The following is a 16,524-nucleotide window of genomic DNA, read 5'->3' as shown; positions in this document are numbered from 1 at the left end:
CAACGCTTCTTTCATAAGCTTAAAGTGGCACTGCAGGCGCGAGATATCGCGGAACTACAGATCCATAGCCCAGTGAATATCAACAAAAATGATTTATGTAGTTTCAACTCTTAAGTAAACTTCACTTTTAAATATTAGGTGGATTGAACACAAAATTAAGTTGTGCAAAATGTTAAATTGCTACTTCAGCTCATTTTAATTAAACTCAATAAGAGGCAAATAATAATAATAATTATCTGAGAGTATATTTGTTTTACAATTGTGATATTCACTTTGATGCAACAACCTCAAATCACAATTTCTCATTGAAGCAAAATTTGCAGATCAGCAAGAAGCAGCCAAATGAAAAACACATTTAGTGTTTTCAAAATCGCCCCCATACCCCCATTCACTATTCCCTATACATTACTCCACATATAGTCCACTTGAAGGAATGAATGAAAACGAGTGAGTGAATTCAGACTCTGAGTTGCCGGAAGAGCTGCTGCTTCTGCATAATTTGAGCTTGCTGTTTAATAATTTTTTTTAAATGTGGCAAATATTTTTTATCTTGAAATCTTAGACCGTAGGGTGTCCCATTCATCACGAGCGCCCCCTTTTGTGGCCGTTATGATGCACCCTTCAGCTGAGAGGAAGATTGTAAGGGTATAGGGTGCCATTTCTGATCCAGCCTCAGTGCGTGACCTCACAGTGCATTATGGGTATTCTCTAGCCATTGACCATCAGTTCTACACTCATTGTTGTGGTGCATTGTGGGATTAAATGAGGGCACTCAATAACATCCACTAGGTTTCGGACACAACAAATGACTGTCCCCTCAAATAGTGCCCTATTTTTGGGGGCAATTTTGTACACAGATGCTCTGTAGCTATGGGTCACATATTGCCCTCTACAGGTCTGGTGCAGTCGTAGTGCTCATGAGTCGAATGTGTCCATCCTCCTGAGCTTCATTATAAATTATATATTGGGTCAACGTAACTTAATTAAGTTAAAACAGCATTCCCTTGTTTTATGTTACGTAAACCTAATTGAATTAGGTTACAAAAACAAAATTAGAATTTAGGATCAGGTAGAAATACCTTCTTAAAGGTGCAGTATACACATTTTAGCAGAATCTAGTGGTAAGGTTGTGAATTACAACGGCTCACCCTCTTCCTTTTGAAGCACATAGAGAAGCTACGGGGGCCGTCACAGGACAAAATGTCGTCATCGGAGAGAGCAGAGAGTAGCTGGCGCTCTGTAGAGCAGTTTGTCCGTTTTGGGCTACTGTTGAAACCAACCCGATCTCAAGGCAATTTGTACATATTTAATGAGGTGGCAAATTCCTATGAATTTGTACAACCTCACTTGTATGAATTTTTTGTGGCAAATCGTATGTATTTAACGAGTTGCCAAATTAATACGTATGAATTACCTACCTCAAACCCAGCCTCTAAACCGGTCACTGGGGTTTAGACAAAACGTACAAATCAATACAAATTAGCCACCTCGTAAAATATCTACGAATTGGTCGTAAAATAGTGTTGGTAAAAACATGACGGTGCAAAATGGTGACTTCACTATAAGGGGACCTGCAGTGTATGAAGATAGAAACAGCTCATTCTAATGTAATAAAAACATGACGTATAATATGGTTTATTATACACTCACCTAAAGGATTATTAGGAACACCATACTAATACTGTGTTTGACCCCCTTTCTCCTTCAGAACTGCCTTAATTCTACGTGGCATTGATTCAACAAGCTGCTGAAAGCATTCTTTAGAAATGTCGGCCCATATTGATAGGATAGCATCTTAGAGTTGATGGAGATTTGTGGAATGTACATCAAGGGCACGAAGCTCCCGTTCCACCACATCCCAAAGATGCTCTATTGGGTTGAGATCTGGTGACTGTGGGGGCCATTTTACAGTGAACTCATTGGCATGTTCAAGAAACCAATTTGAAATGATTCGAGCTTTGTGACATGGTGCATTATCCTGCTGGAAGTAACCATCAGAGGATGGGTACATGGTGGTCATAAAGGGATGGACATGGTCAGAAACAATGCTCAGGTAAGCCGTGGCATTTAAATGATGCCCAATTGGCACTAAGGGGCTTAAAGTGTGCCAAGAAAACCCCCACACCATTACACCACCACCACCAACCAGCACAGTGGTAACAAGGCATGATGGATCCATGTTCTCATTCTGTTTACGCCAAATTCTGACTCTACCATCTGAATGTCTCAACAGAAATCAAGACTCGTCAGACCAGGGAACATTTTTCCAGTCTTCAACTGTCCAATTTTGGTGAGCTTGTGCAAATTGTAGCCTCTTTTTCCTATTTGTAGTGGAGATGAGTGGTGCCCGGTGAGGTCTTCTGCTGTTGTAGCCCATCCACCTCAAGCTTGTGCGTGTTGTGGCTTCACAAATGCTTTGCTCATACCTCAGTTGTGCCTCTCCTAATTTACTGCTTATTTACTGCTTATTAATAGTTAGTAAGGTAGTTTTTGTAGCATTTAAGTTTAGGTATTGGGTTTGATTAATTGATGTAGAATAAGGTCATGCAGAATAAGGCATTAATATGTCCGTTATAAGTACTAATAAACAGCCAATATCCTAGTAATACGCATGATAATAAGCAACCAGTTAATAGTTAATAACTGAACCTTAAAATAAAGTGTTATCATAACACTTATATATATGGGGGGGGGGGGGGGGTAATGATCTATTCCATAGAGATCCATTCATTTTTGGATGTGGCCAGATGCTCCTCTCATTTTTGTGATACATATTTAAACATTACAAAATACATTAAAATCAGTATTTTTGTAATTGTCTGTTTTGTAATAATGTCGCAGTGATGACACAGTTGCCAATAAAAGACTTGATTGTAATTATATTAGGTATTATTTATGATTATGTATTATTCCTATTTATGATTGAGATTATTCACATAATAAGTCAATACTCTCTTATGTGAATAGAGAGAGAGAGAGAGAGAGAGAGAGAGAGAGAGAGAGAGAGAGAGAGAGAGAGAGAGAGAGAGAGAGAGAGAGAGAGAGAGAGAGAGGAAGACACAGCTTGAGCTTTTCTTTCACTCTCCTTGAGGAAGCGCACGGAACTCAAGACCCTCTTCTACCCAATTTACCGAAGACTCGCGTGAGCGACGTTTCATTTCCTTATACCAGGAGTTGCATCTTTGATTTTCTTTCCTTCGATGGCACATAGGATGAGTGTCTTGACTCTTGGGCTTGTGAGGAGACTGTAGCAGTAATCTGGTCATGGCGTTTCCTCAGGGATACTTGTACCAGTCTTCGCTGTCTCTGTACTCGTGTCCGCCGTACGGCTCCAGCGCGATCACGGGACCGCGGACAGATGATCTGGGACGGTCCTCTAGCGGATCTGCTTTCGCCCCGTACGCGTCCGCAGCTTTCACAAACACCACAGTCTTCAACTCACTCCAGTACAGTCCCGAGTCCACTGCCCCCTTCACTTCGTATGGGGTGAGTTTCATTCATAATAAAGCCCATGTTTATGTCTTGTGGTTTTTCTTTTTTTTTCTTTTTTTTGTATAATGATTATTAGCCTATATCACGACATCATGATTTTCAGCATAGTGACTAGAACTTTTAATTAATTATAGTAGCATATTTTACTTTGGGTTATTTTTCGGTATTGCATTAAACATGGATATATTTATATATAAAATATTTAATATTATATTATATTATTTAAGATTTTTACCTTTATCAAAGTAAATGATTTACAGGTTTTCGCTCGGATCGCTTATGAACAGAACCGTTCGAACTATAATTAAAGAAATAGTGTGCATTAAACGCGGAATTTACATTCTGTTCCTCAGAATATTGTTTTCCCTGTGGGCTATTGATTTATTTGTGTGGTGAGTTTTCATAATGTGACCCTGGACCACAAAACCAGTAGCCTATTTAGGATAGCACAATATTTGGCCGAGATAGCTTAGGCTACAACTATATTTGAAAATCTGGAATCTGAAGGTGCAAAAAAATAAAAAATAAAAATAATTAAAAATTCGAAATATTGAGACAATCGTTTTTAAAGCTGTGCAAGTGAAGTGATGCATTACTAGGCTACTAATAGAAAAATACATTTTTTTTAAATCTGTATTAACAGAAGGAATTTTACTAAATATCTTCATGGAATACCCTAATGATTTTTGGCATGAATGAAAAATTTATAATTTTGACCCATATAGCCTACATTGCTATTGCCACAAATATTCCCGTGCCACTTATGACTGCTCCAGTGTCACATATTAGCATTTGTGTAAATGCTGTGTATATCATTGTGTAGGCTAAATATTTGAAATATTCCATACGCACCCTGGCATGTCACATTTGAACAGTTGTGAGCTAGCAGAATTTTTTTTCTAAACATCACGGACAGTCTGCTCTCCCCCTGAATTGTAATCTTTATTAATTCATTGCCCAGGGCTCCCCATATGACCATTCTCCAGGCATGACTGGCTCTATAGGCTATCACCCGTACGCCGGTCCCCTGGGCCCGTACCCGTTTGGAGACCCCGCTTACCGGAAGAACGCCACACGAGATGCCACCGCCACCCTGAAGGCCTGGCTCAGCGAGCACAGGAAAAACCCTTATCCCACCAAGGGTGAGAAAATCATGCTGGCCATCATCACCAAAATGACCCTCACTCAGGTGTCCACCTGGTTCGCCAACGCCCGGAGACGACTGAAAAAAGAGAATAAAATGACGTGGACGCCACGGAACAGGAGCGAGGATGAAGATGAGGAGGATAGTATAGATCTAGAGAAAAATGATGAAGATGATGAACCGTTCAAAACGGCCGAAACAACACAGACGACCAAAGATTCAGGTGTTCATTTCCCTCCCCTTTTTATGTTATGTGTGCGTGGTTGTAGCTATTATTATTATATTTAATTTTAAAAACGAAATATTATGTTTGAACATTAGGCTAATCAGTGACAATGATGCAAAAATCGTAAGGAAAGAGGCAATGCAACTCTTGCAGATGAATAAGTGCAACTTAACCATTGTTTTTTAATAATAATAATACACTTGAGGAACTTTTGGGAATATTAAGTGCTTCATATAGGCTATGAGTGCATTTTCATAGAGGAAAAATGTGTTTTAAATAAATAATGATAAACATACATGAAGGTCTACAGGGGACCTCTGTAAAATACCATTTTCTGTTTGATTTGATTTTTTCTTGTCACATGATGAAAGAATAATCTCTGTATGTTGACTGAACCACATTGTCTTCGATTTAGCGGACAAGCGATCATACACTTACAATGTTTTAAAACAAACTTGCAGACACATTTTTCCTGTTAAGTTGTAGGCTACATGTTTTTCGCACAAATCTTTCTCTCACTTTAAACATAGCCTATCACAAAAATATTTTCCATAGCCTATTTTTAATAACTCAATTGATTCGGGGAAGACAGAGTAGCCTATAATTTGTCCGTAGTATTTGTGTTTTTATAGCAGCTATATTTGAATACCACAAATGTGTGTTTATTGATGTTTGTGTGTGAGTATCGATCACGTTAACGCACACGCCTTTCTAACACTTTCGTGATTTGATCGCAGTTGGCGACGACCGCGCAGAAGATCCGGAGGACGCGGCGGAGAGCGTCATCATCGACTGTGAAGAAGAGGAGAACCGGACAGGCTCTGAGTCTCCGGTGCCCACGACTTCCTCTCCCCAAAACGAGACGAGTGAAAGCAAGAATAAGCCCCTCAGTGAAAGCTGCAAAGCCACATCTGTCATTAATTCTGCAAACCCGACCCCTAAACCCAAACTGTGGTCTCTTGCCGAAATCGCAACGTCGGATAAGGGGAGTGACGAACCGTTGTCGCCCGCCGGGTCACCCGCGCAGTGCCCCTTCCCTCCCAGACATTTCTACTACGCGTCTCCGTTCTATACGGGATTCACGAACTACGGCACATTCGGACCGCTGAACGGCTCCGGTTCGAACTCGACGCATCTGAACGGAATTAATCAGGCCGTGTTACACAGAGCGAAAGACAGCAGACTGACCCAGGACATGTGTAAAGAACTCACACTTGAGCACAGGAGGCCGAATATTTAGTGCTTTTATATTTATTATTTCTGCTTTGAAAGGGATTTTTCAGAATGGAGAGATTCTTTAAAAAAAAATCGTTTTTAATATTTAAAAAGGAAATGGTATTGAAATTCTTAAAAATAGCTTATCTATTGTAAAATATTTGTGCGAGAGGCCAAAGTACTCATTTTTGTATTCGCGATCAGCTGTTTTTTTCAATTATTATTGTTCTAACGGATCTTTGCACATCACAAACTTTAATCATGTGCCATTTTTCAGGCTAATTTGTTAATGCATATTCTAGATCGGTGGTTTTGTTTGTGCCTAGTAAATTATGCATATGTTCTCTTGAAGCATAACCCATTTTATTAAGAGATTTTAAAATAGATGAGCAGTTTTGATATGCCTACAGAAGAGGAACTACAGGGTTGGCATCAGGTCCAGAATCATGACTGAAGATATCAGTCAAGAAAATTTACTAGCTGCTTTTTTTTCCTGCAGCCTTCATGTATATGTGATCCGGACCACAAAACCAGTCATAATCATGATTTATACATCATCTGACAGATGAATGAATAAGCTTTCCATAGATGTATGGTTTGTTAGGATATGACAATATTTAGCCGAGATACAACTATTTGAAAATCTGAGGGTGCAAAAAAGTCTAAATATTGAGAAAATCACCTTTAAAGTTGTCCAAATTAAGACCGTAGCAATGCATATTACTACTAATAATACATGTTTGATATATTTACGGTAGGGTCTTACTGAATATTGGTATAAAACAAAAATCCATCATTTTGACCCTTACAATGTATTGTTGGTTATTGCCACAAATATGTGATTAACGACTGGTTTTGTGCTCCAGGGTCACAAATTTCGACCCATTCCGGATTATCCTATCATCTGTTCTTTACAGAATGGTGTGCAGTGCCTTCCTGATTTGCTCACAACTGTGCTACACCTACATGGACTCAAAGAAAACACTCAATAACTGTAACCGTCGCCTCCTGCAGGCATAATACAGAGGATAAATTGTACATTTAAATAGCACAAGTCAACATTTATTGCAGGGGGATTATGGGACAGTACTCTTAAGTGGAGGAGATATTAAATTTATGCTCCATAAAGCATCTTCTCGTGAAATGTGTGTTGCTTTTTTTCCTGCGATGCAGAAAAGAGCGAGGGGCTAAAAATGTTCAAAGACCATTTTAAAAGGTATTAAATGTGTAAATTTAAAATGTAGTAAACTCTTTGCAAGAATGAGAGGATTAGCACAGATCCCCCGTTTCTGCAGTCCGACATCAACAAACATCAGAGAAGCGACTCAGGCCCCGTGGCTTACAGGGGTAATACAACGTTTCTGTACACAAAACCATGAAAAGAGGCTGCGAGGACTTGAAAAGCTCTCTAATCCCTCCAGTAAATTCTAAGTTAGGCTGTATATTTATACTTGGCGCAATGCTATTTCACAATTCAGTGAATTCAAAGCTTTGTAACTGAAGAAGCCCCGTCGAAACTATCCAAACTATCCAATCATCTTGTGACCAGTGTCACATTCAATGCAGTCATTTGATCTTTTCATTGCTTTACAAGAGGTTTTAGGGCCGCTAGAGATGAGTTTTCTTTCTGCCTCTTTTCTAGACGTGTAAACGCAAAATATCACCAGTAATTGCTATAAAATTGCTTCTGACCGCACAGATGATACATTTGATTCGAATACATCTTTCATCCAGCTCTGTTATTGCCAGCTGTTATGCTTTAACCTGAGGCAATGTTTTGCTTTAATAACATTTAATACATTTTTAATGAATTAGTCTTACTTTGTAAAATATTTCAAATGGCGAGGTTTGAGCACATCAGGGAATACATATATTTTTTCAGGGCTATGACAATTAAAAACTGATTACTACACACATATAAAGACTCGCACTCGCAACAATGTTTTTTTTTTTTTTTTTTTTTTTTGTTCTTGAAAAGAATGTCCTTAATTGGCATTGATGGTTCCACGAAGAACCTTTAACATCCTTGGAATCTTTCCATTGCACAAGAGGTGGAGTATGATTATTAAGAATGTTCGTCACACAAAGAAATAGGTTCTGTTTAGAACTCTTCACTGAAAGGACTCTTTAGGGAAGCAAAAATGGTTCACTGTAAAATCCAGCAGTGATTCTAACTAACACTTTTTTGCTAACTTTACGGAACGTCTAAATTGTAAAAATATGTGCTATTCACGATACCTTGTCTACTCAGAAAACACAAATTTAGATTAATTGACTGGTTCGAGCGCCATCAAAAAAAACTCACCATTATGGTGATCAGTGTTCCTATATTTGTGGCAGTATCTTGCGGTTGACCATGCTTGAGTCACACACAGACTTTAACATCCAGCATCAAAACAATGGTAAGGACTATACAAATCAAGAGTAAATCTAAGGTAAATTATACACTCTAATGTTCTTTTGTAGTTACTAGTACTCTAGTGTAAGTGAACTATTTACTATTTATTTATATAGCGCTTTGGATAAAAGCGCTATATAAATGCAGTCCATTTGAACTATACTAACTACGCATTTGTCAGCACAACATACTATTCCTGTTTCACTTCTTTTTTTTTTTAAGGTAATCTGTTTGCATGCTTTTTAAAGTAAGTCTAAATAATTATGGTTCTTCTCTGCAAAACCACCCTTTGGAACGTTTAATTTTGAGAGTGTGTCATAAGTTTAGTGGACAGTCTTTATAGAGTGAGAGAAAATCTGTGAAAAGCTCATCCACTCTTAATCAATATAAGTGAGCCGTTTTGAAGCATGCATGCTTTTGCTCTTAACTAAAGGCGATGCAAGGCTTTTAAAAGCATTGATTTGGAGCCGATCGATGGGGTCTGAGGGAGTGTTTTCCTGCATAGTGAGAAGGTACTTACTGATGAGCCAGGCAGCACAAGCCTAACTCTGAGATGTTCAAATTCTGGACTTAAATGATCAATTCAGTTGTTTTTAAACTCTTTTCAGAGTGTTAACTTCACCTGATTGGCTTTTGTGGAGTGTTTTATTTTTTTGTGGGGGCATTGGTTAATGTTTCTTTTTATTTAAACCGTAGCTTTTACCCAACATTGTGTCGGGTCTCAGGTCTGATCTGATCTCAAACACCAGAGAAAAGAAGGTAATGTGAATTTAAACACGATTCTCATATATTCCTGTGTTGTCAAATCAGCAATTTGGGCAAATTAATCTTTCATTTGGTATGAGCTATGCAAAAAAAAAAAAAAAAAAAAAAACAGGTGATGTGTTTTTCTTGAAATCCATCAGGGAAAAAAGTATGGTAACAGATGATATGCTTAAATTTAAGTCACTTGCACTCATATAAACAGGTTTGTGTTGAGCACAATGTGTGAATTATCAGGCACTGAGGGCATCGGAATAAAAAAGATGTCAAACAATGTCAAAATGTATTCATTTATAAAATTCAGCCTTTGTCATGTAATCCTATAAGTAATTCTGCATTTTGTTGGGTCACTGTAAAACATATTTTGTTGCTTTAACTTAAAAAAGTAAGTAGTTCGTTGAAATTAGGAGATTGAGTTAATAAATAGAAACGCTAAATATTATGTTATCTGAACCTCATTAATCATCTGTGTTGATTTGACAAAAGTATTTTAACAGTGCTTTTTGTGCAATATACAATATTGGTCACATGACGTCAAATCTGGGTGCTAAAGCACCAGTTGAGAAGCACTAAACTCCAGCGTTATTCCCGTTTAAGGGTGAATTTTTCTCCCAGTTATTATTCATCCTCCTAACAAGCACGCCATCCTCTGTATTATTGTGTTACACACTGACAGTCCTCCAGGCTTTTGGCAAATAGATTTCATTTAGGGTTCAAAATGGCCAGAGACGCTGATGGCTCAATTTACTTAATAATAGATGGGAGGTAGTCTCTAAAATAATATTGACTTAAACACTCCCGCATGCTGAGGAGGCTCAGGCGGGCATTAGAGAAGGAGGCGTTTTAAACAGACAGCTGCGCTACAGCCTCAGGGCTCGTCTTTAATTGAAAGGATCATTAGGAGCCTCGGTGTCCCTTAGCAACTACAGTCCTCGCCGCGCAAATAACGCCACAAAGCCACAAACGAAACACAAGCCTGCCGTCGTCACATGCCACATTCAATAAGAGCGGCTGACGCGCGGATAATTGTGTGCTGACGGATGATTGGCTAATTAAGACATGCCATCTCGCATTGTCTTTGGATGCCAAGCCTTGTTTGGTAATTTACATGAAAGACTGTGAATAATTTAGTACACCTGGAGACAGGAAACAATACGCCCTGTTTATTGCAATGGGCAGAAATACCACATCTGATTATTTGTTGTGTGTGAAGTGAATTCAATTGAGCATTATAATGCCTTGTATAAAAGAAGCATGTTAATAATTGAAATATAGTTTGTCTACAATAGGATGAAAGCATGAGTTCAGGGTTAGTTTTGACACATGCCTTAAGTCTTGACTATAAAAACAAGTCATTGAAAAGGTGTGCTTTCCAAGGGAAATTTTGTTAATTAAACAATGTTTGTAATGGTGCATGTCATCACACTAGATTGGGGTAAGAGGGATTCAGCTATTACATGTTTTAAAGGAAAAACATGTAAAGAAAGCAATTAAGAAACAGATAATTTCATGAAATAAAATTACCATCTGCCCCAGTAAAAATGTCCCCCAAACTGATGTTTATGAAGAAAAAAAAACTCCTTTTATTTTTAGACTTTCTGTTAAAAAATCTTGTAAAAGGGTTTTACTGAGTTCACTCACTGTTAACCCAAATGCTCAAAATAATGAATTGGTTTTGGCTCATTAATGCCATTATCTAATCAACCAATCACATGGCAGTTGCTTCAATGCATTTAGGGGTGTGGTCCTGGTCAAGACAATCTCATGAACTCCAAACTGAATGTCAGAATGGGAAAGAAAGGTGATTTAAGCAATTTTGAGCGTGGCATGGTTGTTGGTGCCAGACCGGCCGGTCTGAGTATTTCACAATCTGCTCAGTTACTGGGATTTTCACACACAACCATTTCTAGGGTTTACCAGGAATGGTGTGAAAAGGTAAAAACATCCAGTATGCGGCAGTCCTGTGGGCGAAAATGCCTTGTTGATGCTAGAGGTCAGAGGAGAATGGGCCGACTGATTCAAGCTGATAGAAGAGCAACTTTGACTGAAATAACCACTCATTACAACCGAGGTATGCAGCAAAGCATTTGTGAAGCCACAACACGCAAAACCTTGAGGCGGATGGGCTACAACAGCAGAAGACCCCACCGGGTACCACTCATCTCCACTACAAATAGGAAAAAGAGGCTACAATTTGCACGAGCTCACCAAAATTGGACAGTTGACAATTGGAGCTTCGTGTCCTGGATGTCCTGGATCCCACAAATCTCCATCAACTGCAAGATGCTATCCTAGCAATATGGGCACACTTTTCTAAAGAATGCTTTCTGCACCTTGTTGAATCAATGCCACGTAGAATTAAGGCAGTTCTGAAGGCTAAAGGGGGTCAAACACAGTATTAGTATGTGTTCCTAATAATCCTTTAGGTGAGTGTATATACATGTACACTGTCAGAAAAAAAGGTACATTTCTGTCACTGATTTTGTACCTCACCCTAAGGTACAATACCGAAAAGGTACGAATATGTACCTTTAAGGTTCTACTATGTACCTTTAAGTTACTAATTTGCTCTCTTAAAGTACTGGTATGTGCCTTTTAAGGTACTAATATTAACCATTTAGGGGTGAGTAAGGTACAAAGATGTACCTTTTCACTTTGCCCCAGTGACAGCACTGTACCTTTTTTTCTGAGAGTGTACAGATTGATTACAATCAATAACTTAAATATTCCAAACATAAATATGTTTAGAATATTTAAGTTATTGATTGCAATTGGTATATGAAGAGAATTTCAACCAGTATAACAACAACAACAACCAAATTCTGGAATAAATCCCCTTGCCTTAATTTGTATACAAATAAATAAATATCAAATATTTCACATTAAGAGCAATTAAAATGTATGAGTACAAAATAAAATTATGCCAGTTCCACTTATTTAAACTCTAAATTTCTTAACTTAAAACAAATGTATGTAACTGATTACCTCAAATGTTTTGTTTTGCCAACTTATTTGGGTTTACAGGGTAATATGACGTTGACATTTTATGATAAGATGATGTTTGGAGGATAACATTCACAAAAAGTATTAAAATTAATGCACTTTTAACTGGGTTTTGACAAAACCACGAGAGAACAAGCGTTTCGACTAAAAATCTTAGAGATACATAGATATCCCTTTTATGACTAGCCCAGTCTTCTCTACTCATAATCAGTTCATATGTTCTTTTCTGTCTGATTCCATTATTTGGTGTAGGTATATTCTTTAAACAGCGCTGAGCTGAAATCACATTAATATAAAGTGCACGAAAAGTGCATCCAAGATCTGATTAGCGCGCATCTTTACACCGGGAGGAACACACGAAGCATTTGCAGCAACACACTGACTTTGTAAACCAATGCATTCATCTCATCTGTTAGAGCATTTAGTTAAGCTGAAGGAAAGAGAATGTTATCCAGGAAGCCGGAACAAAGTTTGAAAGGCAGCGCTCGCAGGTTTAATATCGCTATATCACAAGCACTCCCGCATTACATCTGTAAAGCAACGCATTCAGCAAGAACAATTGACAGAGTGCCTCTGTATTCACAAGGGTTGAGTTATCATATTAAAAATACATTTATTCTAAGTCAATTTTTGAGATTGTTTGGCAGTGCTGGAAACAATAACATCATGGAGGACTCCATATTCCTGCCAGCACCCTGGGGTAGCACTATATTTCTTTTTGATGTGATTAAAACACAATGATGAATATGGTTTGCTTTGTAGTTGAATAATGGCTCGGAAAGCGAGAGTGTGCTAGTGAATGGATTCCTTCATCTGAAATGGAAAGACACAAATATGTGATTACGTTTTTATCTATTCTGAGAGCGCTTTAGGTGATTTACTGTAAATACTGCAGATAAAAGTTTTACATATATTTGAGGTTGCAGGTATTACCAGCAGCGGCTCATCCATTTTAATATTAGCCAAGCTGTTTTTATTATAACAATTTTTCTTTTTTACTTATAGGCAATAGATGGATGAATTATTACCGAATGGAGGCAGTCTTCTCCAAACATCTCGATTCAACTTATAGTCACCTAGGGAGACTACTTAACAAACAAACCAGGCAGGAAACTGCAATGAATTAATAATCAAAAGCATATGAAAGCCGTCAGAGTGATGTTGCCCAGCTTGTGACAACTTTGCCAGATATGGCATGCATGAAAACATAGGAATTGCAGAAAGGATCTCTGTCACCTAGCCTTTTGAACCTCGCTGGAAAACAAGGATCTGGCAACATCAAATACTGTCATTTCATTGACAGAAACATATCCTAAAGAAAAATATTCATCCTCTATGCATTTGTGACTAAATTTGTTTAGATAAAAACATATGCTACGAAAATTTAAAACCACTCCTTTCCACTTGTTAATTTGTGACATGACGAACACTGTTTCAGGACCCAAGCCTCCACTCCGTTTTAAGGGAGAATATGATTTCAACATCTGTAAATGAGCACTATTCATTATAGCACACTTTTAAGCTAAAATCAGTCTCTAGTCTGCGGTTTCAAGGCTTTGTGTCCTGGACAACAATATATGTGTAACGGGGTTCTTAGATGGGAAGGAAGCAGACGGGAACCGGCAAATGTTCAACAACTTTAATCAAATAAATAAACAAAACAAAAGAAAACCGCGGGCAGCCCCTCACAGATGACTGCCCGCACACACATAACAAAACATAAACAAAACATAACATAAAATCCAGGCCTGGTCCTCTCTCGTCTTCCACTGCCTTCGCTCCTCCTTTTATGCTCCCGTCACTTGGCCGCGAGACGAGACCGGTGTGGCACGCAGCTGGCACTAATTAGCACTCGTCACCGGTCCGCTCTCCGCTGCTTGCCACACTATGTTTTTCATTGTAATATTTTAAAGATTAAAAAAGTTAAGGCACTGTTTAACCAACTGATTTTTTATTTATTTTTTGTAGTAGGTGAACGTTAGAGTAAAGTTAGTGTCGGCCTCATCCCACATGGACCGTTGTCTGCAACGTCTGATGAATAAGGCACACTTATCTGGAAACAATTCAGGAATTTCCAGGTCTTCATCTGGTTGATTTCTACAGGATATCTGTGGGATGTGTGTGTTACTTTCTTTAACAATCCGTCTGGAAACAAATGCAGCGACTCCAAACTCCCTCGTTGAAGAGGAACGCCATTGTGTTTACAACTGTGACAATGAGCGCATACCAGGATCAACCTTTTTGGACCATGCTTGCAGACCATTTTTCCCGTCGTTAAACAAGCAAAAGTGGATTCAGACATGTTCTAAGTGCACTCGTGCCGTGCTTTTTAGACCATGCTTAGATTGTTAAAATAGGGCCCTCAGACTCGACCGTGATTGCAAATTTTTTATTTGTAATATCATGATTAATATATAGTACTAAGTGTTGAGTCAAGACCACCTAATCCAAGACCAAGACTTTGAGGGGTTGAGACAAGACCAAGACCAAGGCAAGGCAAGGCGAAGCCGAGTTGAGACCAGCACTCCCTAAATTCATAAAGATCCACATTACCGCCTGAGAAATTACTTATTTTTTATCTATAAATATAATTAGAATAAGACACTATATAGAGCTGTTACCAATCAAATTAAATTACCCAGTTACATTTATGACGTTAATAAATAAATCAGACAATGCACTGGCAATTTAGTGATATCCTAGCACTTGTGGTCTTCTGACTGGTCTTGAAACAAAATCCAGAGTCCTCTAAGTCCGATACATGACAGAGCACAAATGTGGTCGAGACCAAGACTGTTACAAGCATGCCAGGCTCCACCCTCTCCCAGACACAACGCTCACAGTCACCAGAGTACTGATTGCACTTAAACCCTGTCCATTCCATCAGTCACTGTCTGGTCTCGTTTGCACACACTACTGATGATGCTTGCTTCAATGTACTCACCTGTATACTTACCTGTGTCTCCTTGTCTCCCGAGTGTTTCCACGTCTTGTCTCCTGGCTCCTCGTCTCCATCGCTCCATCGCCTCAGTCTGCCATCCCGCCATACACCTGCAACAAAGACGTATTGTATTACCCCAGTATCACTCTTCCTGGATCCATCTTGCCATCTCTCACCTCTGCCTATATCATCCTGGTCATATTCAATAAACTGTGTTTCATTGTTAATAATAATAATAATTTGTTCGATTTATATAGCGCTTTTCAAGGCACTCAAAGTGCTTTACATTGAAGGGGGGAATCTCCTCAACCACCACCAATGTGCAGCATCCACCTGGATGATGCGACAGCAGCCATATTGCGCCAGAACAGAGGAGACCGATTGATTAAGCTAATCAGGAGAGGGGGATTTTTAGGAGACCATGATGGACAGACCAATTTGGCCAGGATGCCGGGGTTACACCCCTACTCTTTTTCCGAAGGACATCCTATGATTTTTAATCACCACGGAGAGTCAGGACCTCGGTTTAACGTTTCATCCGAAGGACGGTGCTCTTTGTCAGTATAGTGTCCCCATCAATATACTGGGGTATTAGGACCCACACAGACCCCAGGGTGAGCACCCCCTGCTGGCCTCACTAACACCTCTACCAGCAGCAACCTAGTTTTCCCAGTTGGTCTCCCATCCAGGTACTGACCAGGCTCAGCCCTGCTTAGCTTCAGTGGGAAACCAGTCTTGGTTTACAGGGTGATATGGCTGCTGGTTGACAGAACTTGTTCCCAGTTCTCCGTGTCCTCTCTGTTTGTAACAGAAGACCGGACCAACAACGCACACCAGGCATCATCCCACCAGCACAACTGTACCTTCATCAGCGAGCACTTCCGGAAACAACACCGCCTCTTCTTCATCGATGGAGTGCGCCAATCCCATGGCCAGACCGGTGCCCTATTCTGGTTCGGAGGAGGATTGCGACGGGTTTCTGCTGCAGTGCACGCTGGTCCTGGAGATGCAAAGAGCACTTGTATCCAAATGATTTAGACAAAGAGCACTTGTATCCAAATGATTGCGCCAAAGTGGCATTCATCACGTCTCAGTTATCGGGTAAAGCACTCCAATGGGCGGAATTCTTGTGGTTCAACGACAGTCCTGTGATCCAGACCCTGTCTTTATTGCGGTCTCTCTGGGCACTACATCTCCGAATGCCCTGTCCGTCCTCCACACCCTATGGTGAGTGCGATCATTCCTTCCCTTCAAAAGATGAAACCACTCACCATCACTGTCAACCTTACTGCTGCTGGTTTTTCTCTTCCAGTTACCGCCCTCCTCCACTCTGGGTCAGCCGG

General features: G+C 39.4%; 1 protein-coding gene and 1 pseudogene across 1 annotated transcript; one reads left to right on the top strand and one right to left on the bottom strand.

Annotated features, from left to right (window-relative positions):
• The first annotated feature begins 3,059 nt into the window (after nt 1–3,059).
• On the top strand, nt 3,060–7,221 carry irx5b (iroquois homeobox 5b). The gene is made up of 3 exons (XM_067436325.1): nt 3,060–3,486; nt 4,454–4,859; nt 5,600–7,221. The coding sequence occupies exons 1-3, from the start codon at nt 3,265–3,267 to the stop codon at nt 6,100–6,102; spliced, it is 1,131 nt and encodes a 376-aa protein (XP_067292426.1). The 5' UTR covers nt 3,060–3,264; the 3' UTR covers nt 6,103–7,221.
• Nucleotides 7,222–15,828: 8,607 nt separating this feature from the next.
• LOC137065615 (5S ribosomal RNA) lies at nt 15,829–15,945 on the bottom strand (annotated as a pseudogene).
• Nucleotides 15,946–16,524: the final 579 nt, after the last annotated feature.

Source organism: Pseudorasbora parva, chromosome 25 (genome assembly GCF_024679245.1).
Source record: "Pseudorasbora parva isolate DD20220531a chromosome 25, ASM2467924v1, whole genome shotgun sequence".
Lineage (NCBI taxonomy): Eukaryota > Metazoa > Chordata > Actinopteri > Cypriniformes > Gobionidae > Pseudorasbora > Pseudorasbora parva.
Note: the sequence above shows the minus strand (reverse complement) of the source record. Positions and strands in the feature narration are given on the sequence as shown.

Coding starts and splice junctions, on each gene's coding strand:
- irx5b (XM_067436325.1), top strand. CDS start 3,265: ATGGCGTTTCCTCAGGGATACTTGTACCAGTCTTCGCTGTCTCTGTAC. Junction 3,487..4,453: donor CCCCCTTCACTTCGTATGGG/GTGAGTTTCATT, acceptor TTCATTGCCCAG/GGCTCCCCATATGACCATTC. Junction 4,860..5,599: donor ACAGACGACCAAAGATTCAG/GTGTTCATTTCC, acceptor ATTTGATCGCAG/TTGGCGACGACCGCGCAGAA.